The 23,683-nt window shown below is 45.1% G+C and overlaps 1 protein-coding gene across 1 annotated transcript in view; it reads left to right on the top strand.

The window, feature by feature from the left end:
• The window catches only part of helz (helicase with zinc finger), a 147,263-nt gene extending 123,844 nt beyond the window's left edge, over nucleotides 1-23,419 (top strand). Inside the window, exons 25-33 of the mRNA XM_056280764.1 lie at nucleotides 4,037-4,082; nucleotides 9,639-9,826; nucleotides 12,649-12,853; nucleotides 13,024-13,110; nucleotides 13,287-13,796; nucleotides 14,514-14,775; nucleotides 15,365-16,025; nucleotides 17,123-17,423; nucleotides 18,977-23,419. Coding sequence (XP_056136739.1) covers nucleotides 4,037-4,082; nucleotides 9,639-9,826; nucleotides 12,649-12,853; nucleotides 13,024-13,110; nucleotides 13,287-13,796; nucleotides 14,514-14,775; nucleotides 15,365-16,025; nucleotides 17,123-17,423; nucleotides 18,977-19,323 — 2,607 coding nt within the window. The 3' untranslated portion in view covers nucleotides 19,324-23,419. The remainder of the gene's footprint in view (nucleotides 1-4,036; nucleotides 4,083-9,638; nucleotides 9,827-12,648; nucleotides 12,854-13,023; nucleotides 13,111-13,286; nucleotides 13,797-14,513; nucleotides 14,776-15,364; nucleotides 16,026-17,122; nucleotides 17,424-18,976) is intronic.
• The last annotated feature ends 264 nt before the right edge of the window (nucleotides 23,420-23,683 follow it).

Below are 23,683 nucleotides of genomic sequence, written 5' to 3'. Positions count from 1 at the left end.
GCTAGTCTGACTGGCTGCTGATGAGACTCAGAATTTATCCTCTAGGAGTCGTTGTCAGAGCTATAGATGTCCATGGCTCTTTGTGTCCTGATGTTTACCAACGCCCGTCGCTAACAGAGCCATAGATATGAGTGGCTCTTTTGTGAATTGATGTCCAGCCGCGCCCGTCGCCATGGGAGCTATTGATTTGCATTTGTTTAGCAGCGACGGTGGTTGGGGGTGTTAGTCTCGACTTCATTGTTCAGTGGTCATGAGAGTGGTTGGAGCCGTTGGTGAGCGACTGTTGTTCTTGGAGGCTAGGCTTCTTGAGTCTCCTGGGTAGAGATGAAAGGACGGCATTGTAAGTGGGAGATAGGTGGTGTCCCAGACCTCCTCATCTGTTGAGGGATGGTTTTTCCAGTTTTACATAGATGGCTTCCTTCACCCCTCTTTCAAACCATCTACCTTCTCTGTCCAAAATGTGTACGTTGCTGTCCTGGAAGGAGTGTGTCTTCTCCTTTAGGTGTAGATAGACTGCTGAGTCTTGTCCTGAGGAGTTTGGCCTCCTGTGTTGGGCCATGCGTTTGTGTAGTGGTTGTTTGGTTTCTCCTATGTATAGGTCAGTGCAATCCTCATTGCATTGTACGGCATACACCAGGTTTACATAGCAACCAGTGACGTCTCTTAGCTCATCACTAAATGCCATAGCCGACAGTGCACCTGATGAAGCCACGAGAACCGCGTACTCTGCTTTGCATCGGGCTGTCAGCGCCTCACATCTGTTAAGAAATAGCTGTTCAGATTCCGGTGGAGAGGTCGTAGCCTTCTGTTTTATACTGGGAGGAGGGGATGTAGCATACATAGCTTGGTCCAAAGACCTTCAATCCTTAAATGTGACTTGGCCAGTCAGAAGTTAAGGCCGAGTCTTGAGTAGAACACCTTAGAGGTGATGCATGCTGTCTGTCATCATGAGCTACCACTGAGGTTAGTACAGTGTAGAAGTGTATTGAAATTCGATGAACAAAATGTCTTTATGCATGCTCAGTAAATATCTAGATAAATAAAAAACAGGAGAAATCAGGACAACTGCTAAATAACCCCCCCAGTTGCCACAGTTCAGGTCTTGGCTGGCATTGCTCAATTGAAATCATTAACCCAGCTGAAATTGACTTTTGACTATTCGGGTTGCAAAGCAAACACAGTAGGTATACACAACTCATGGCATAAATACTCCTAAGTAGCATCAGCATTAGCTTAGAATGGTAGATAATAGGCATGCTTAATTTCTTTTTTTGTTTTTAACCCCCTTTTTCTCCCCAATTATACTTGGCCAATTACCCTATTTTCCGAGCCGTTCCGGTCTCTGCTCCACCCCCTCTGCCGATCCGCAGACTACCACATGCCTCCTCCGATACATGTGGAGTCACCAGCCGCTTCTTTTCACCAGACAGTGAGAAGTTTCACCAGGGGGACGCAGCACGTGGGAGGATCACACTATCCCTCCCCCCCCGAACAGGCGCCCAGACTGACCAGAGGAGGCGCTAGTGCAGCAACCAGGACACATACCCACATCCGGCTCCCCACCCGCAGACACGGCCAATTGTGTCTGTAGCGACGCCCAACCAAGCCAGAGGTAACACGGGGATTCCAACCGGCAATCCCTGTGTTGGTAGGCAACGGAACAGACCGCCACACCACCTGGACGGCCAGGCATGCTTAATTTCTAACCACCCTAATGTAGGACCTACAGGCCTTCTACCATAATGTACACTACATGTTCAGCAGCACATAAGCAACCTTTAATGTGTTGTCTATGTAGGATAAGCTGCATAATGCATGGTGCATTTTACATCATAATGTCATACTTTGAGTTTCCCCGTCTAAGAGCTCAGCTGTGGTCTGGCCATGGCATCAACTGGGGATAACCACAGGTTACTCAGCTGCACATTAGATTTCACCCTTATTATGCAGCTAGAAGTGTTTGATTTGTGGAATGGCCGCAATTTCAAACAACTGAAAATGGTACTTGAGGTATTGTGCAATACAGATGTTTTGATTTTGCCTTGGTTTTAAGTTAAAGTTGACTCTGCCTTGGAAAACCTGTAGTTGAGAGCAGCAGTGCCATTATTTTTTTTCCCCTTTTAACCCACTTTACCTGTACTCATTGGCAAATAGGTAGAATTTGCTAAATTCTCCTGTACATTTGGCAGGCACTGTGTGTGAGCTTGCATGTTGCACAGTTGGTTCCTGCCCTTCCAAACTCAAAATAATACTGTACTACAGTGAGGTACTGCTCTCAAACTCAAAATACTACTTTACTACAGTGAGGTACTGCTCCCAAACTCAAAATAATACTGGACTACAGTGAGGTACTGCTCTCAAACTCAAAATACTACTTTACTACAGTGAGGTACTGCTCCCAAACTCAAAATAATACTGGACTACAGTGAGGTACTGCTCTCAAACTCAAACTCCTACTTTACTACAGTGAGGTACTGCTCCCAAACTCAAAATAATACTGGACTACAGTGAGGTACTGCTTTCAAACTCAAAATAATACTGGACTACAGTGAGGTACTGCTCTCAAACTCAAAATACTACTTTACTACAGTGAGGTACTGCTTTCAAACTCAAAATAATACTGTACTACAGTGAGGTACTGCTCTCAAACTCAAACTACTACTTTACTACAGTGAGGTACTGCTCCCAAAATCAAAATAATACTGGACTACAGTGAGGTACTGCTTTCAAACTCAAAATAATACTGTACTACACTGAGGTACTGCTCTCAAACTCAAAATACTACTTTACTACGGTGAGGTACTGCTCCCAAACTCAAAATAATACTGTACTACAGTGAGGTACTGCTCTCAAACTCAAAATAATACTGTACTACAGTGAGGTACTGCTCTCAATCTCAAACTACTACTTTACTACGGTGAGGTACTGCTCCCAAAATCAAAATAATACTGTATTACAGTGAGGTACTGCTCTCAAACTCAAAATACTACTGTACTACGTTGAGGTACTGCTCTCAAACTCAAAATACTACTGTACTACGGTGAGGTACTGCTCCCAAACTCAAAATAATACTGTACTACAGGGAGGTGCTACTCCCAAACTCAAAATACTACTGTACTACGGTGAGGTACTGCTCTCAAACTCAAAATACTACTGTACTACGGTGAGGTACTGCTCTCAAGGGACAAACCTGCCGTGCCAGAACACTAAGAGCACTGCCACATTTGCATAATCGCCACTTGACTATTTATTTTCCTGTTTTTTGAATCCTCCCACACAGTAAGGTCAGAGGTCGTAGAAGAAGGCTGCATTTTAATTTGTACTGATCCAGCCTCCCCCCAGTGCAGACTGTGGTTTTCAGTGTCAGTTGTTTATTGTTAGAAAGTAGATTTGTGCATGCCACCCCCCTACCGTGAGTCCATTTAGCCATACTCTGCTGGCCGGTTGAAACCCTGTTTTCTGCCAGCATTGCGCCCATGTTGCTCCCATTGCTGTTTGACAGTTGGGGGGGCAAGTGGGCACTTGACTGCACCTGGTTACATGCCCCTTAGCCGCTCCACTTGCTTGTTCTTTTTCTTTCTTCCTTGTTTTCCCATTCTGTCTCTTTCTGGCTCTCTTGCTCTGCATCGGTGTTGCTCTCTTTCTTTCCTGCATTCTTTCTTGGTCTTTCTTTCTTGTTCCTTCTCTCTACCCTCATGCTTGCTTTCTCTCTTTTTTTCTTTCTGTTATTACTAATAAACATGATGTTTATTTAGTTCACCCCAGCAACACCCTGTGGCCGCTGTTTTATCCACCAGAAACCTCCCGCCTGCGTCCCCAGGGTCAAAGGGGACCCCACTTTACCATAATGAACAGAGTAGAGGGGAAATACATGCTAACACTTTCTTTCATTCTCTACCTTGGTCATGTTGTCTTTCTTGCTCTTTCTCTCTGCCTTGCTCTCTTTCTTTCTTCCCTTCTTTTCTATTTCTGTCTCTACCTCCTCTGTTTCTACCCGTGTTCTTTTTTAATACTTTTCTTGTGTTTTTTCTTCCAGGGGAAACATGCGAACCACACGGAGCACTTTCCACCTGAAGGATTCGGTAAGTGTGCCTTGCTACCTCCTTTAGCCCCTGCTTGTCATCCAGTTGCAAAGGTTAAGCATTACAAGTAGAGAGAAAATGAACCAAACTCTTTCCAAACACCACCCGAAGGCTTTCCAAACACCACCCAAACACTTTCCAAACACCACCCAAAGGCTTTCCAAACACCACCCAAAGGCCTGCTGGGGCACCATATGGAAAATTCAAGTTTGAATTGCGCTCTCTATTTTATGATACAAAACGAGACTTCAACCCCTCCAGATTTTATAATATTTAAAGATGGTCCTTTATGGGGCGTCCGGGTAGTGTAGCAGTCTATTCCATTGCCTGCCAACATGGAGATCGCCAGGTCAAATCCTCGTGTTACCTCCGGCTTAGTCGGGCGTCCCTACAGACACAATTGGCCGTGTCTGCGGGTGGGAAGCCGGATGTGGGTATGTGTCCTGGTCGCTGCACTAGCGCCTCCTCTGGTCGGTCAGGGCGCCCGTTCAGGAGGGAGGGGGAACTGGGGGGAATAGCGTGATCCTCCCACGTGCTACGTCCCCCTGGTGAAACTCCTCACTGTCAGGTGAAAAGAAGTGGCTGGCGACTCCACATCGGCAGAGGGGGGGTGGAGCAATGACCTTAACAGCTCAGAAGACTGGGGCAATTGGCCGGGTACAATTGGGGAGAAAAAAAAAGGGGGGGGGGGATCAAAAAGAAAAAAAGATAGTCCTTCATGAGGCAGGTGGCGTGAAGGGATTACATCTTTGTACCATGAAACGTCTGTAGTTTGCTGTCATAAACATGAAACGTCTGTAGTTTGGTGTAGTAAACGTGAAACGTCTGTAGTTTGCTGTAGTAAACATGAAACGTCTGTAGTTTGGTGTAGTAAACGTGAAACGTCTGTAGTTTGGTGTAGTAAACGTGAAACGTCTGTAGTTTGCTGTCATAAACATGAAATGTCTGTAGTTTGCTGTAGTAAACGTGAAACGTCTGTAGTTTGCTGTAGTAAACGTGAAACGTCTGTAGTTTGGTGTAGTAAACGTGAAACGTCTGTAGTTTGGTGTAGTAAACGTGAAACGTCTGTAGTTTGCTGTAGTAAATGTGAAACGTCTGTAGTTTGCTGTAGTAAACGTGAAACGTCTGTAGTTTGCTGTAGTAATCGTGAAACGTCTGTAGTTTGCTGTAGTAAACGTGAAACGTCTGTAGTTTGGTGTAGTAAACATGAAACGTCTGTAGTTTGGTGTAGTAAACATGAAACGTCTGTAGTTTGCTGTAGTAATCATGAAACGTCTGTAGTTTGGTGTAGTAAACATGAAACGTCTGTAGTTTGGTGTAGTAAATGTGAAACGTCTGTAGTTTGCTGTAGTAAACGTGAAACGTCTGTAGTTTGCTGTAGTAAACGTGAAACGTCTGTAGTTTGGTGTAGTAAACGTGAAACGTCTGTAGTTTGGTGTAGTAAACGTGAAACGTCTGTAGTTTGCTGTAGTAAACGTGAAACGTCTGTAGTTTGCTGTAGTAAACGTGAAACGTCTGTAGTTTGGTGTAGTAATCATGAAACGTCTGTAGTTTGGTGTAGTAATCATGAAACGTCTGTAGTTTGGTGTAGTAAATGTGAAACGTCTGTAGTTTGGTGTAGTAATCATGAAACGTCTGTAGTTTGGTGTAGTAAACGTGAAACGTAAACGTGAAACATCTGTAGTTTGGTGTAGTAAACATGAAACGTCTGTAGTTTGCTGTAGTAAACGTGAAACGTAAACGTGAAACATCTGTAGTTTGGTGTAGTAAACGTGAAACGTAAACATGAAACGTCTGTAGTTTGGTGTAGTAAACGTGAAACATCTGTAGTTTGGTGTAGTAATCATGAAACGTCTGTAGTTTGCTGTAGTAAACGTGAAACGTAAACGTGAAACATCTGTAGTTTGGTGTAGTAAACGTGAAACGTCTGTAGTTTGGTGTAGTAATCATGAAACGTCTGTAGTTTGCTGTAGTAAACGTGAACCGTCTGTAGTTTGCTGTAGTAAACGTGAAACGTCTGTAGTTTGGTGTAGTAAACATGAAACGTCTGTAGTTTGGTGTAGTAATCATGAAACGTCTGTAGTTTGGTGTAGTAATCATGAAACGTCTGTAGTTTGGTGTAGTAATCATGAAACGTCTGTAGTTTGGTGTAGTAAACGTGAAACGTCTGTAGTTTGGTGTAGTAATCATGAAACGTCTGTAGTTTGGTGTAGTAAATGTGAAACGTCTGTAGTTTGGTGTAGTAAACATGAAACGTCTGTAGTTTGCTGTAGTAATCATGAAACGTCTGTAGTTTGCTGTAGTAAACGTGAAACGTAAACGTGAAACATCTGTAGTTTGGTGTAGTAAACGTGAAACGTCTGTAGTTTGCTGTAGTAAACGTGAACCGTCTGTAGTTTGGTGTAGTAAACGTGAACCATCTGTAGTTTGGTGTAGTAAACGTGAACCGTCTGTAGTTTGCTGTAGTAAACGTGAACCGTCTGTAGTTTGCTGTAGTAAACACGGCCAGTTGTGAAATCTCTTGGGCAGAAATGGGCCGAGCACTGAAAAATTGTACTTGAGTAAAAGCGTGATTACATTATGGAAACTTTACTAGGGTACAAGATGTATCCTTCACCAAAAGTACTTGAGAAAGAGTAGTAATGTATCCTTCACCAAAAGTACTTGAGAAAGAGTAGTAATGTATCCTTCACCAAAAGTACTTGAGAAAGAGTAGTAATGTATCCTTCACCAAAAGTACTTGAGAAAGAGTAGTAATGTATCCTTCACCAAAAGTACTTGAGAAAGAGTAGTAATGTAGTTTTAGAAATTCTCTGTTGTTTCATGAACTATCATTCATGCCTTTAGAGTTTAAGTAACGTAATCATAATTTAAAAAGTTAATTTAGTTACAGTTAAAATTTTAACTAATTCCTGACCAACAACAGCTCAGCAATTCTGTAAACAGACAGAATCCATTTATTTCACTGTGAATATTTTTTAGTACGTTGTCAGTACTGATGACACTCAGATATTTTCAGATGTGCAGGTCATATGTGTAACTACAAAAATGAAAAAGGAATTGCACACAAAAATGACCATGGCTTATAACCCCACCGTGGCCTCGATGACTGATTGTCAAGATGGAGGCGTGTCTCCACCGGTCTGCGCAGAATAGGCCAGGTCACCGAGGACAGTTGGCCAGTCTTACCTTATAGTGTGCGGGCGTTTAAGACTCAAATCGCCCCCCTCCTGACCGAGCCGTTAACCGGCCGCAGTCGTCATGATAATATCAACCATGTTTGATTTTTACAACGGGAATCTGGACAAACTGACCTTATTGATAAGATAAGATTAGTTTTGTTTTGGTTTTTTGTGTGTATTTTCCCCCCTTTTTCTCCCCCAATTGTACTTGGCCAATTACCCCACTCTTCCGAGCCGTCCCGGTCTCTGCTCCACCCACTCTGCTGATCCGGGGAGGGCTGCAGACTACCACATGTCTCCTCCCATACATGTGGAGTCACCAGCCGCTTCTTTTCACCTGACAGTGAGGAGTTTCACCAGGGGGACGTAGCATGTGGGAGGATCACGCTATCCCCCCTCCTCCCCAAACAGGCACCCCGACTGACCAGAGGAGGCGCTAGTACAGCAACCAGGACACATACCCACATTGGGCTTCCCACCTGCAGACACAGCCAATTGTGTCTGTTGGGACGCCCAACCAAGCCAGAGGTAACACAGGGATTCAAACTGGCGATCCCCATGTTGGTAGGCAACGGAATAGACCGTTGGGATAGGCTCCAGCATCCCCGCGACCCTGAGAGCAGGATAAGTGGTTTGGATAATGGATGGATGGACAGATCGACTGCCACACTACCCGGACACCCTAACGGCTCCCCTGTGCTTGGTGCAACAGCAGCCCAGCATCATTTCCTGTTTGACATTACTATCTTATCTTTACTATCGCAGCCCAGATCATATCCATAACGATGAGTACTGTTACGCAGAGCAGAGCAGAGTTTTGGTGAGCAGGCGTATGGAGAACAGAGGTGAGGGTGTCAGATCCATGGAAAACAGATGGTTTGTAGTGAAGGATTTAAAACTCACTTGTCACTCCTGCTGCTTAACGGGGCTCCGCTGGTGGACATGCCGCTCCACCAGAAACACCTCTAAATGCACAGTAGGGGGCAGATTCTAGAGTTTACTTTTGTAACATCTTGGCTCTGGTAGTGAGTTAGTTAAACTCGCTTTAATTTCGGTGTAGGAAAAACCTGTCATCGACATAAGATCCCATCGCCAGCCCTCACACGCAGAGCAGTGCTGTCAGTCCGGGTTTTGTCACTGTGTGGTAAACGCCTCAGCCCAGCGTGACACGTGGTAGAGAGAACATAGCCAGGACGATGTAGAACAGGCGGCGGCAAAGGCGAGACAAGGGGCTGGACGCACTGAGAAAACCTCCCACGTAGGTGTCAGCTGTCGGTGTGATAAACATGTTTAACATGTACCCCATAGCCACCACCATTCCTCTGCCAGTTGCCCCCTGGAACTCACAAACACATACAGAGATGCACACACGACAACACACTTGTAGATACACCCACACACATGCATGTACCAGCTAACAGCTTGATGAGCTAATGCAGCTCTCATGATGGATGCATGACAGCCCGTTCAGAGCAGGATATTTGGGGGGGGGGGGTGTAGTATAGCTGCTAATATGATCTACTGGGGAAAGAAAGGTCAGATTTAGCTGCTCAGCCTTGTAGATGGAGGCTTACATCGCTCCATTTACACTACTTATGTTTTGCTTGATCAGAGCTCGGGCATCATTTCGAGATGGACCCAGAGAGAACATGATCTCTATCAGATCAGGCGGCAGCTTGTTTACTTTTACCTTCTTCTTGACTATTTACTTTGGGATTTTGCATGTTAATTTTTATTTTATATATTTTCATTTATTTAGTTTTTCTTTTTTTTGTTTGACCATTTGCAGTTGGATAGAAAAGTATTTTGTACAGGGATCGCCAGTTCGAATCCCCATGTTATCTCCAGCTTGGTTTGGCGTCCCTACAGACACAATTGGCCGTGTCTGTGGGTGGGAAGCTGGATGTGGGTATGTGTCCTGGTCGCTGCACTAGCGCCTCCTCTGGTCAGTCAGGGTGCCTGTTCAGGGGGGAGGGGGAACTGGGGGGGAACAGCGTGATCCTCCCATGCGCTACGTCCCCCTGGTGAAACTCCTCACTGTCAGGTGAAAAGAAGCGGCTGGTGACTCCACATGTATGGGAGGAGGCATGTGGTAGTCTGCAGCCCTCCCCGGATCGGCAGAGGGGGTGGAGCAGAGACCGGGACGGCTCGGAAGAGTGGGGTAATTGGCCAGGTACAGTTCGGAGAAAAAGGGGGGGGGGTAGCCTTTTACCTTTTCATAGCACAACTTGGCGAGTAGCTCTTGATATCCTGTCATCTCTTCCATCATCATACATGGCCTAATAAGACACTTTCTGCACCATATTAAATACAACCTTGGCACAACGTTTAGCCAAACTGATGAGTGTTCAACTTTCTCCTCCTCTCATTACAGTCCAGGCCAACCCAGCTGTGCTGATGGGGAATCCCATTCGTGCGTTCACACCACCCCTGGGTGGCACACCGGCTGGCATGGGCAAGTCCCCGAGCCCCGTTCAGCGGATAGACCCCCATACAGGCGCCAGCATCCTTTATGTTCCAGCCATCTACGGGGGAAACATGGTCATGTCCATGCCCCTGCCCGTGAGTCTGCTGCTGTTAACATATCCACACATCACTGACTTACACGTGATGTGTTCTCTATTTTATCTGTTAGGGAGAATCCCACCATGCTGTGCACATAGACATGTCAGTTTTCTTTGAAAATGTTTTTATTGTTTGTATTTCGCCTACATAAATGATTATGTCTGAGATAATGTGCATATTTTTTACTTTTTGGCAATGCCACAACCATCAATTTCACTGTCTACCCTATCTATTAATCAATTTCTACACATCTCATCTCATCACATCTTTATACCTTTATGAGTATATATTTATGTATGTTGTATGTGAGCACATATGTGGGGGGATGCCATTTTTTTTCTTGTATCATTTCCATCTGGGTGAATAAAGCTATTCCTCTCAGACAATGGCCAACATGTGGCAGGGTACCGTATGAAGTCTAATAGCTGTCATCCAACACGACTATGTCAATATTTCTGTCAGGTCCTTTTCTCCTTAGAAAACTACTTCCACTGCTGGAATATGTGAGCAGACACACTTCCATATCACCTGTCTCTTGAGCTTATCAACCCAATGCTCTGACATTTATAGTGCAAGTTGAACCAGCCTGTCCTCAGTCAAACCTCTTGACATGTTGCTCACTCCTTTCTATATCAAACTCGCTGTTTCTGTGTGAATTCACCACTTAAGCGTATGCATATAAGTCAGCCATGTGCCAGCCTGTACAAATATGCTTGTGTATAGCCAAGTCCATCCATCTTTTAATAGAATGCCTTGTTTTGCCTTGTTTTTTGGACAGTGTCCCTTATTTCCCGCTGATACAACTACTACTTCTTTCGGCTGCTCTCGTTAGGGGGCGCCACAGCGGATCATCCGTTTCCATCTCTTCCTGTCCTCTGCATCTTCCTCTGTCACACCAGCCACCTGCATGTCCTCCCTCACCACATCCATAAACCTCTTTGGTCTTCCCTGGCAGCTCCATATTCAGCATCCTTCTCCCAGTATACCCAGCATCTCTCCTACACACATGTCCAAGCCATCTCAACCTTGTCTCTCTTGCTTTGTCTCCAAACCGTCCAACCTGAGCTGTCCCTCTAATATACTCCTTCCTAATCCTGTCCTTCTTCATCACACCCAACGCAAATCTTAGCATCTTCAACTCTGCCATCTCCAGCTCCACCTCCTGTCTTTTCATCAGTGCCACTGTCTCCGAACCATACAACATAGCTGGTCTCACTACCATCTTGTAAACCTTCCCTTTAACTCTTGCTGGTACCCTTCTGTCACACATCACTCCTGACACTCTTCTCCACCCACTCCACCCTGCCTGCACTCTCTTCTTCACCTCTCTTGTGTACCCCCCGTTACTTCGGACAGTTGACTCCAAGTATTTATTTATTTCCAGTTGATACACAACACAAAAGTATGGACACCCAAAGCATCACACCCAGATGTGCTTGTTGAACATCTCGTTCCACAGCCATGAGCATTAATATGGAGTTCGCCTCCCCTTTGCTGCTATAACTGCCTCCACTCTTCTGGGACGGCTTTCCACTAGATTTTGGAACATGGCCGCAGGGATTCACTCCCATTCAGCCACAATAGCATTAGTGAGATCAGGCACTGATGTGGGGGAGAAGGCCTGGCTCAGTCAGAATCCAATTCATCCCAAAGGTACTGGATGGTGGTTGAGGTCAGGGCTCTGTGCAGGCCAGTCAAGTTCTTCCACACAAAACTCGGAAAATCATGTCTTTTCTAACCCTGCTTTGTGCACGGGCGCATTGTTATGCTGAAACAGGAAAGTTGCCAAACTGTTGCTACAAACACACAATTCTCTAGAATGTCAGCGTATGCTGTAACATTAAGATTTCCATTCACTTTAACTAAGGGGCCTAGCCCAAAGCATGAAAAATAGCCCCAGACCATATGCATTCTGGCAGGTGGCATTCTCTTGGCATCCTCAAAAACCTATCTTGGTCTGTCAGCTTGCCAGATAGTGAAGCATGATTCATCACTCCAGAGAATGCATTTCCACTGCTCCAGAGTCAAATGGCGGTGTGCTTGACACCACTCAGCCAACGGTTGGCATTGTGCATGGTGATCTTCGGATTGTGTGCGGCTACTCGGTCATGGAAACCCATTTCATGAAGCTCGTGATGAACAGTTCTTGTGCTGACGTTACTTCCAGAGGCAGTTGGGAACTCGGTAGTGAGCGCTGCAACTGAAGACAGATTTTTACGCACTATGCTTCAGCACTTAGGGGTCCTGTTATGTGGTCTTGTGTGTTCTACCGCTTCACGGCTGAGCTGTTGTTGCTCTCGAGACATTTCCAGTTCACAATAACAGCATTTACTGTTGACCGGGGCAGACCTAGTTGGGCAGAAATGTGACAAACTGACTTGTTGGAAAGGTGGCATCCTATGACTGCTACTGAGCTTCCTCAGTGCAACCCATTCTACTGCCAGTGTTATCTATGGAGACTGCATGGCTGTATGTTTGATTTTATGTGTCAGTTAGCAATGGGTGTGGCTGAAATAACCGAACCCACTAATTAGAAGGGGTGTCGACATGCCTTTGGCCATGTAGTGTATAAGAACAGGTCATTACATCTTGGAAACAAAGAAAAGCTGAAGTTAGTATAATTTTTATTGTAAATGTATCTACACATGTTATAACATCAAGCTACCCAAACTGGTCAAGTAATTGGGATTCTTAACCATGTGTAAGATTTTAAGTGTGTAAATTCACCACATGTATGTATATATAATGGACATTTTCAAAAATCCAACTTCTTCTCATCTATAATCTTCTCCGCATCTTAATTTTATCTTCTGCCCCAGTTGCCTTGGCCAAGTTACCAGAATCGCTTTCCCATGGACCCTCGCATCATGAGCCACCAGGCAGCCATGGCCTACAACTTTAATCTGCTGCAGGCTCAGAACCGAGGCTCCCCCATCCCGTACAGTGGAATGGCCCACCCCTCTCAACTCGGAGTGGGCCAGCCCAGTCCTGACAAGGAGCTACAGGCTGATCCCATCAGAAATGGTGCGCCATCCAATTATTCAGATACTACGCTAGTCAATTCAAAATCATTTTTATGACATGTAAGACAAACTTATTTGCCGAAAAGTTAAAAAAAAAATAATGAAATACAGTTTATGGATAGATGTAGGATTTGTATGGCTTTACCTTAATCTTAAACCTAACCTTCTTAGGTAAATTAGAGGGCTGTCCAAAGTCGGAACCAAGCCGTCTGCAGACACCAGAGAGGAAAACTGCTGACACAAAGGACAAACAGGCAGGTTTTCTATTATTTTATTTTTTTTCAATTGATCTTTTTTTTTCTTTTAATGGAAAAAAGTAAAGTCAAATTGCCAAAAGTGGAGCTAATTTGGTAAATGCTTAACGATAAGTAGATAAGCAATAGTTGCCATGCTCAAGGTTTTCATTTAATGGTCTTCATGTTCTCTACAGGGAGATTTAGAACCAGGCCAGAGTCGAGCTTTAGACTCTCAGAATGATGGACTAGGATGCTTCCCCAGTGCAGTGCTTCAACGAAAAGACCCATCAGCAGCCCAAAGACCCCTTAACTACCACCTGGCACACCACAACCCAGCTTTCACGCCACACCCAGCGGTGGGGAGAGCATTCCCCCCTCAATATCCCGTCTCCAGACTTCCCTTTCGAGTCGGCCAGCCGCAGCACCCGGGAATGGCCCAGCAAAGTCAACAGCAGCAGCAACAGCTTAGCCCTGCTTATACTAGCGGCAGCCACAACCCTTCTTTCTTCAGTGGGCCAATACCTCCCCACAGGGCTGTTCAGTCCCCCACTTTGGATGGGCCAGAGACTGGAGGGGGCGAGGAGATGAATAGCTCCATTAGGGCCCCAATGAGCCACCAAGGGAGCCACCATCCGGGCCTGTCACAGCCCAGCAGAGCCAACACCTTTGGGGAAGAGAGTCAAGATGGAAGCCTGGGAGATGGGTTGGGTGAGTCAGGCAACAAAAAATATACATTTTATAATGCAAATAGATCCTCAGAACTCAAATGCAAAGATAAGAAAAAAGTTTTAAACCTAGTTTAGGATAAAACTGCATGTTAAAGTTTTTTTTTTAACCCCAAAAATATTACTGGGCTTGGTTGTGTTTTTCTATGGAGGGCTTTACTTAGAGTTAAAGGACTTTTTTGATATAATGTCCCAATAATTTGACCCATTTTAGGGGGTCTGCTGTTGTGGAGGATAATGAGCGGGTGCCTTCATCCACTCTTTCACTTTCATGTTGGCACATAATTACGCAAGGGTAGTAGGTCTTAGGGAATAAAGTTTGTGTTTATGACAAAGTTTGAAAAATATTTTTCCTTAATTAAGCATTACATACCAGTACCACTTTTATATTTTCTGCAGTAAATACTTTGAATAAATGGTCAAGGCCATTGGGACAGCCACAGCTATAGGATCATTCTTGTATATTGTACTTCTTTATTTTTAATAGTCTGTTCTGTTGGACAAAAATAACAGTAGGTGTCGCCTTACTCAATGGACAAACATTGCTTTGTTTGTTTGTATGACAGTGGAACTTGAACAGGAAGATTTATCAAGATTGGAAATTAACAATGTCAAGAGGTCATGTCATAAACCACAACATGCTATGTCACGAGGACACTGCTCGGTAACATACAGCTAACGTATCCTGTGTTCCCTCCAGACCTCCAGGGTCACCTGGCCCTGGAGGCCCTCAGCCAGCAGCAGCAGCAACAGACAGCCAGGCTTGGCCAGTGGGGGGAGGCAGCTGGGCCTTTTCTTCAAGGAGGAATGCCCCTTCCCCTTCCTCAGCAGCTGGCCCAGCTGCACCAGCCCGGCCTGACCCGCTTTCCCCATCAGCTGTTGCGGGCAGCCAGTTGGGGCTTGAGTGCCAACATGGAGGATGAAGCCCATCCAGCTGCCCCTGCTGGACCACCCTTCCCCAGGTGGGACAGTGCTTCAGCTCAGTTGTTTCCTTTGTCTTTTCTTATTATCAGTCAGGAAGTTCTTGTTTGTCTCATCCTCCCTGATTTATCCATATTATTTTTTGCCTTTTTATTCTAAAAATGTCTGAGAGGTTGCTATTTTTCCATGTTAGCTGCTACAAGCAGCTTTGGGTTTTTGTGAACTTCGCTCGACATTGTGGACAGAAGCGGTAATTTTTCAAGGAAGAAAACTTCATTGTTGCAGAGACCTATAATCACCTTATGGTACAGCTTGTGCATAGTTTTGAGGAGAAGCGTGAGAGATGTGGTGGTTGCAGGATACAGAGTACAGAGAAGGTTAATATCTGTAACTGTGGCGGTGCATCCTGTCTGTGTGCTGTACATTATTTTGTCAGATTTAGCAGAAAATCCAACCTTAACAATTCTGGATCATCGCAATATCTAATCTTTGTGCTAATGGTCTCATAGGTTGGTCACACAGAGGCATCATAATTAAATTCAGACTGGTAATTCATTGGTAAAAAAAACAAAAACCATGTAGCAGCTTCAAAAAGTTTAAATACTAAAGGGATAATCTTTCAACCCCCAGATACCCAGGCCTGTTGAGGGAGATCGCACCACAGGAGCAACCAGACCCCAGGGAAGCAGCAGAAATGCAGCCCCCTCCTCAGTCCCGTCTCCTCCAATACCGCCAAGTCCAGTCTCAGTCTCGCTCCCCAGGTGACCCGTCATCTCCTTCAGCCACCTCCAATCACACTGGCCCCTTTTCCTCAGGCCCTAACTGCCACAATACCGGCCATGATCTTCTTAATGACAGCCTCCTGAGCAATCCAGCTCTGCAACAGCAGCAGCAGCAGCAGCACCACCATGGAAATGCTCTCTTTAATTCTGCTACCTTCCCACACCAGCCACCAACACACTCCACTACCCCCCCTCCTTCCCAAGTCAAGTACCTTCTTCAAGAGACCTCTTGGTCCCACGGTGGTGGCCCAGTAGCTGCCCCAGCCCAACAGAACCACCTGCTAGGGAACCAAGGACATGGCTTCCCCTATGGGTTGCCAGTCTTGGCTCACCCCAGCAGGCAAGAGCAGGTCCACCTGATGCAGCTTCACCATCAGCACCAGCAGCAACAGCAACAACAACAACAACAACAACAACAACAACAACAGAGTCAAGGTCCTGGCCATGATTCCTACCACCCACTGTCCCCTCGAACATCAGCAGCCACAGCCCTCCACAGTGTAGATGAGGTAAGGTTCAGTCCACTATTTCGCAATGGCAACTAATGGGTAACGTGGAATTGAGAACGATGAGCAAAAGGGGGGGGGGGTAAAAAATGCACAGATTTTTTTCCCCACATATCTCTGTAGATTGAAATATAAATTTCCAAACTAAAGACGAGGGAGCACATGTAGCAGTACTTTAAAAAGGCTGAGACTGGAGCTCTGTCTGCCAAAAACGTAGCGACCAGATCGAAATCATAAGTACACATCCAAGAGGCAGCTGTAACAGTGGCGTACACGACGCCGAAAAGACGAAAATATAGCAAGGAGAAACACCAAGCAGACAAAGCTGTCGAGCACTGAAGGAGAGGATGGGGATGAAGGGCGACACAGAGTTGGCCTGTACACTGGAATGTGTTCTGGCAACTCCGGTCAGGGGGCGTGTGCTCCTGGCGTCGTTGAGCCAGGGAGGGGCCAACTTGAGATGATGTGTTTACAAACCGCAACCAACACATCCTACTCGTTCTACCTTTAATTTCATGAATATTTAATTTTCATACCGCAAATCCCAGTCTTCCATTCGAAACAGATGTGATCCTGAAACGCAGGAACTATTCACGTGCGAGTCAGAATTCCCAGCGGTTGCAGATTTTGGTGCAACACTGGCAAGATAATTTTGTGGTAGCATTCATATTTTGGAGGAAGACTGATCAATGGTGTCATCTGACAGTAATATTGAGCAACATATCAACCCTTTAATTCAACCTAATTAAACATTAGACAGTGTTAACCTTGATACTTCAACACCCGTAGCTTTGCATTCGACATGTAACGTCCTTCCTCTTCTCTTTCTTCTGTGGCTGACTCGATACACTCCTTTGGGCACCATTATTTTTGGGTACTTGGCACTGGTACCAATAAAAAGTGGCATACAGAGGAGCTATCTCAGACCGCTAGTACTCTGCATGGCTGTTGCTCCAAAAATGCCAGCGGAGAGAAAATATCAAATAAGTCATTTTTTACATGCAAAACATAACAGAAGCACTGTCAGCTCTCTTATCATACAACCTCTCTGTTTCTCCACCTGTCCCTCATTCTTCTGTCCTCTGTCTGTCCATGGACAGTATGAACCCAGAGGTCCAGGTCGGCCCCTGTATCAGCGCCGTATCTCCTCCACTTACCCCGAGGAATCATCAGTCGCCAACACCCACACCTCCCTGTCCCAGCAGCCCCAGCCTTGTGCAACAGACCCCCAGGACCACGCCCATCCTCACCCCCACACCCAACAGCATCAGCAGCACCCACACACTTCCTACAGCTATCCTCCGCCTGAGCTCTGGCCCAGTAACGGCGGAGGCCCCGGTCCGTTCCAGAACATTCCATGTAATGGAGCCAGCACACTGACTCAGCAACGGGAACTCCTGGGTAAGTGTTGGCCATTACTGTCATTTGACATTCCTCTGCATCTCGGGTTGGGACAAGACTTTGTCAGTCTCGCAGGGAAGTTAAGTATTGTGGAGAAACACTGATGATGGAACTTGTGTTTATGCTAAATGATCTCAGTTGCTAAATAAATTACTGCCCACACACACACACGCACACAAGCAAACACACAGATATGTACACGTTTGTTTATATATCCTTGTGTGGACAAAAATTCTCAAAATCCTGTTTGTGTAACTCTCACTAACCCCAGCCATGACCCTAACCTTAAAATAAGACGAAAACAACCCAAACTTACACTTAACCTTAACTTTGAGCCTAATTCTAATGCCTAACTTTAATACTAGACCGAAGCCCAAGTATAACCTCAACTGTAACCCTAGCTCGGAAATAATCCTGTTCCTCGTGGGGACTTAAAAAATGTCCTCTATAGGGAGGCAGTTTGTAAATTCATTATCCTTATTAGAACATTAAGTCCTCACAAGTGTAGATTAATACACACCCTCACTCCCCTCTTTATACAGTACAGTATGCTCTATTATAAAGTACAGTTGTGACCAGTGGCGGCTGGTGCTAAAACATTTTTTTGGAGGGGGGGCAGTTTATCTTGGTGCAGCACACCTGACAGCTGCTTTACTGTCCACACAGTCACAGAGTTATAAAGAAGGACCATGTAGCTGATAGATTTTATCAGGGTTGGTAGACGGTGGATGATTGACAGTCGAGACGAGGCATGGTGGTGGGTGGGAACATGATTGACAGCCACGAGAATTGTCCAATGACATTAGATCAAAAACATTGAAACAATACCAATTCACTGCCAATAAAAGTGGGAGTGTCTGGGGCGCAGAGAACTGCGCCCCCTGGAAAATCTGAAGAAGCCAATCAGACAGCAGCCTCAGGTCACCTCCTCGCCACAAGTCTGAGGGCTTACATAAGGTATGGTTTGGCCGGCGCCCCTCACCCAGGAAGTATATGTATTCAGACAGAAATCAACCAAATACCATTTGAACCAATATGTAATGCTGCTGACAGGCGCTCACAGACTGACAACACTTTTATTTCATCATTATTTGCATCACACAACTACATTATATTTAACATGTTTAAGTAGATTTCCATCTCTTGATGTTTGAAGGGGGCGGTGCCCCAGCGCCCCGTACTGGCCAGCCGCCACTGCTTGTTACACAGTCCCCATGACAGTTATTCTGACAAATATCTGAGAGTGATACACTGAGTGAGAGATAACCCTGCTGGTGACTTGGTGGACAGCAAGCAGATGTGTGCAAATTCGGTGTCCTTAGTTGACATGAGTGATGATGATGGTTTCTGCGGGGGGGGGGGGGGGGGGTACCACAAGTTTGCACTGTATTTTTTGATGTCATGGCAGTCAGCTAATAGAGTCTTCCTCTTTGTTGTTTATTGATCGATTTTCACCTTTCCACTGTTTTTTAACACCTGTCCATAACATCCATGGCTGTAACCCGTTACTCTCTTGTGTCTGCTCCTTTTTGTCGCCTCCCTGGTTCTGGCAGTCAACCCCAAGGTCCTCCGTCAAGCGGAGGAGCAGATGAAGTCGGACGCAGCGGTTCAGCAACCTCCACACCTCCACTCCCTCAACTCCCTCCAGCACCTCGGACAGTTCCCCCCTCTCATGCGCAATAGCAAGCAGCCTCAGGCCCCCTCCGAAGCTAGCCAGGGGCCCCAAAACCTGAGCAAGCCCCCCACCATGTCCTATGCTAGTGCCCTACGCGCCCCGCCCAAGCCCCGAGCCGTTCGGCCCGAACAGGTTAAAAAGAACAGCGACCCACTGTCCTTCTTACAAGAGCTGAGTATTGGAAGTTCAAACGGTAGCAGTGGATATTATTCCTACTTCAAATGAGTGTCACCTCCCCAATTTCATCCCAAAGTAAGTAATGATGATGACATAAAACACACAAAACAAAAAAAAACAAAAAAAATCGCAAAACTTTCACCAAAATCGGGAAAAAACATGAAGTGCTTTTACAAATTGTTTCTATCTATTGTTTTGGTTTTTCCCCCCGTGACGGCCTGGCGGCCTGTCCAGGGTGTCTCCCCGCCTGCCGCCCAGTGACTGCTGGGATAGGCTGCACGCATCCCGCCACCCTGACAGCAGGGTGAGCGGATGATGGATGGGTGGAGGGATTTATTTTGTTTTGTTTTAATTTGTAACGTCTATTCTCTTCCTCTGTTTAACATATCTGTGAAGAATTAAGACATAAGTATATATATTGAATGCATTACTGGTATATATACATACTCACTGTGTATATATGAATATATACTTATATTATGTACACTTGTATATGTACGTAATGCTATGAAAAAAAGGTTAAAAAAAAATAAAAAATGAATAAATTAAAAAAAAAGGCAGGGCTTAGTTGACCACTTAGCTGCCAGCAGGTTTCAGCTTATTGAAGTTATGTTGACTGTTATGTTGAAGGTGTTTTCTTTCTTTTTGGTTTGTTTTTCTTTCTTTCTTTCTTTTTCTCGAGTGGACTCCTTTGTCTTGGTTTTCTACTACTGGAGGTGTAGTAACGGATGAAAGCTAAGTGGTCAACTGACACAGAAATTATATGGAACCTTGTATAGAAGTAGATACGTTTTCCTCTTCTCTGTACATATAAAGAAAATAAATGACTGAACTGTACGCCACAAACTAAATTCCTCGACCACGCTGACTAGCCTTTACTTTAGAACCGCCTCTCTTTCGTTTGCTTCAGACGCTTAATACTTCTTACCTGCAGAATCACCCTCAGTGACTATGTGACCCCAGTAGTACATGTGACTTCTACTTTCTCGTAACATGCGATCAGAAGTGCATCTGAACACGAGGACCGCGGCTCAGCTGAGCGCTGCGGCGACAGTACACACACACTTCCCTTCCTTCCACCTGCTGCGTCTGACAGAATGGAACGTGTACTTGGACATGGCAACCTCGTCACATTTGACTATTTGGGGGGAAAAAAAGTCTCGCATCTGATCAGGCGTGGGTCTCTTGATGTGGCACGAGGGTCGCTCCATCGTAACGATGAATTTGCGAAGCCGTTTCCCTCCGCCGCCGCCGCCTCCAAAGCGAGGTTGATATTCAGCGTGTGTCAGAAGCTTTTCACCAGTGGGGTTGTTACTACAGTGATGGGACGGGATGTTTTGTCGATCGCAGGGGAACAAAAGGTGTGTATGGTGGTGCTGGTGGGGCCTTCGGGTGGTGTTGTAAGGCTGCGGTTTACTGCTGTATTGATTGAAGGGACTCTGAAAGTGTAGAGAAGGCGTGTGGTGGTGATGTCTGGAGGGTCTGTCACGGTGAAGGGTCTGTGCATCTCTCTGGCTCTTCCCTGCTTGCTGTGCGACAGTGACTCGGTGGCGTCGCAGCGGCTCTCCTGGTCACTCCAAGAGATCCGCTCACTAAACTGCTCCGACTCGTGGAGTTAAACAAAGTGGATGCAATGGCAGTCGAGAAATCTCGTGTCCTCATGAGAGGGATGGCTCATGACTCGTGTGTGTACATCTTAACGGTTTCTTTCTCTGGTAGTCCTCACAACCTAAAAGCATTGTTTTGTGTCATGTGCCTCATGTTAGGTTCCTTTTCCCCGCTGTTCCCAGTTAAGTCATGTTTCCTTCCCTGTTGTTGGGCTTTACAGTACATGTTGCGAGGTGACCGCTAAGGATCGATGTTATGTTGTGGTGAGGCCGCTCACTTCTGGTCAAAACCATCAAGCCCAGCCTGTTTTATTTGGTTCTACACACACACCGACTTCATCTGGAGAAGTCAGCCACCAAAAAGTCAAAACCTTACAGACTGGAGAAGATTGCTGCGGTGCCAGTAGGAAAAAAACAAATACAAGTAAAAATTAAAAAAAAAAAACAAATACAAGTACAAATAAAAAGTTCTGTTGCTTTTTGAAAGAGCGATACCGGAAGAGAAACATCTGTCGCTCCGCCTCGTTTTGTGTAGGTTAACGAGTCGTTTAACACCTCTGCCATTTCAGCTCATGCCACTCACAAGCCAGCTGGTTACCGTGGTTACTGTTGCATCTTTTACAATCCCGCGGAAACCGTTGGCGAATAACACGCGGAGGGAGAATGACGGAACGTCACGACTTCGGTTAGTTTAATGGTAAAAATTCAAAATGTCCAGATTTTAACAGTTTTGTCTTTTTGACTTATCGGTGAAAAAGGAAAAAAAAAAAGCATAATTGTAAATAAACATTTTCTATAGGTATTTGCAGACAAGATTTTGGGAGCGCCTCAATTTTTTGATAGAAGCTATTCTAAGAAGAGGTATGCCCTTTTTAATTATGCAAATTCACAAAAAAAAAAGAAAATTTTAAATAATCTAGACGTGGACAGCGAGGACCCAGCTAGCAGTTGCGACATCTTGTAACTTTTTCCACTTGATTTTGTAAGATTGTGTTTTGGCCGACGTGACACAGAGGAGAATTTCTGTCCTGTCTGTTTCTGACACAACTTATTTTACTGTACAATACATGTATGACACATATGTGTTACTGTACAGTACATATATGACACGTGTTACTGTGCAGTACATATATGACGTGTGTTACTGTACAGTACATGTGTTACTGTACAGTACATATGACACGTGTGTTACTGTACAAAACATGACATTTTACTGTACAGTACATATGTGACACATATGTGTTACCGTGCAGTACACGTGTGTTACCGTGCAGTAGGTATATTAAAGCACATGCTGCCGGCGGACCTTCCCTCTTCTCTGATCACGTCGCAGCTCAGCAAGGTGTTGGTTTCATTAAGTTTCAGTAAGGTCACCGGTGCTTCGTGGTTCAACAATAACTTTTTTTTGTGTGAAAACTTTTTATTCTGTGCATGTTGAGGTGACGTGGCTGGTTTTTTTCCCTTGTTTTTGTTTGTATTGATTTGTGGAGAGAGAAAAAAGTAAAATCTAAAAAAAAATCAAGCTTCTCACCTTACAGAAGTCAAATTTTGGTTTATTATTTGATGTGTACCATGACTTGTGACATTATGAGCAATTCTATTATGATATTTTACTAACATGTAACTGAAATTTGTAATGGTCATGTAAGTTTTTTTTTGGTTTGTTTTTGTTTTGTTTTTTTTTTTTCCCTACCAATATTAATTCAGCAGGCTAAAGCTGAGGTTGCTCCCCGGCCGGCGCGTGCCATTTTCTAAGCCTTTGGATAGCTTTGGGGGGGAAAGGGCGGCTCAGTGGAATTGTGCTTCTCCTGCGGAGTTCTCTATAATTGCTAACGCCGATCTCACGGCTTCCTCTAAATTTTGCACTATTAACACTTTCACTGCTTCTTCACTCCCACATTTATTTTTTTCTTACCATTTTAAAAGCAGGTAACCGATGTTAGAGATGTCATGTGTTTTTTTCGGGGGGGGGGGTGACACATACCAAGAATCCATATTTGTCTGTCGAGATGGGAATCATTTCAGTAGAAGTGTCTGTGTCATGCCGTCACGGCTCCGTTTCATAACTGAAACCAACTTGAAGTCATTTCCTGTGTTCCGACTCACGTGTTCACCTGGCTGTTATTCACATGTAACGTGTACTCTGCTTTTCGATTAAACTGATCTTTTTTTCTAAAGCTGTTCACTTTTACCTTTTTAAAGGAAAACAAACATTTAAAAAGAAGTTGTATGGCATACCTGGAGGGAGCAACCTTTTGCCCAGCCAGTAGAGAGCACTGTGTTTCAGCCTTTCCCAAGACGCCACATCTCTTTTCTCGTTGTGTTTTCTCTCCTCCAGTGAATCCGTGGCACACCTTCTCCCCCGGCCCTCCTCTCTCACTGGTTTCCTCCCTCTGTGGGTACAAAATGATGGATAGATCTGTTTCACTATTCTTCATTTCAACTGGTGGTGGTTGTAATAATAATAATAAAAAAGGATTTAGACTGTGTTTCAATTTTTTTTTTTTAAATTTTGTTTCTCTATTAAAGTGTTTTTATTGAAAGTGCTGGAGTTCCTGGTCTTGTTTTTGCTTCTCTGTTCAGTACTGACATGTTGTCAGGAGAGGTGTCCCCTGACACGAAGTGGATATAAACAGACTGGCTCATAGTGGGGGTACTTGGCTAATAGTGGGGGTACCTGGCTCATAGTGGGGGTACCTGGCTGCAGCCTGCAGAAGGGGGCGGGGTTCAACAGTGACCATTTAATCCCACCCACCCATCCCTAACCTAGTTTAATCCCGTCCAAACCCATGAAGCCACCG

This window comes from Lampris incognitus, chromosome 5 (genome assembly GCF_029633865.1).
Source record: "Lampris incognitus isolate fLamInc1 chromosome 5, fLamInc1.hap2, whole genome shotgun sequence".
Taxonomy (NCBI): domain Eukaryota; kingdom Metazoa; phylum Chordata; class Actinopteri; order Lampriformes; family Lampridae; genus Lampris; species Lampris incognitus.
This window is presented reverse-complemented; position numbering and strand designations above follow the sequence as displayed.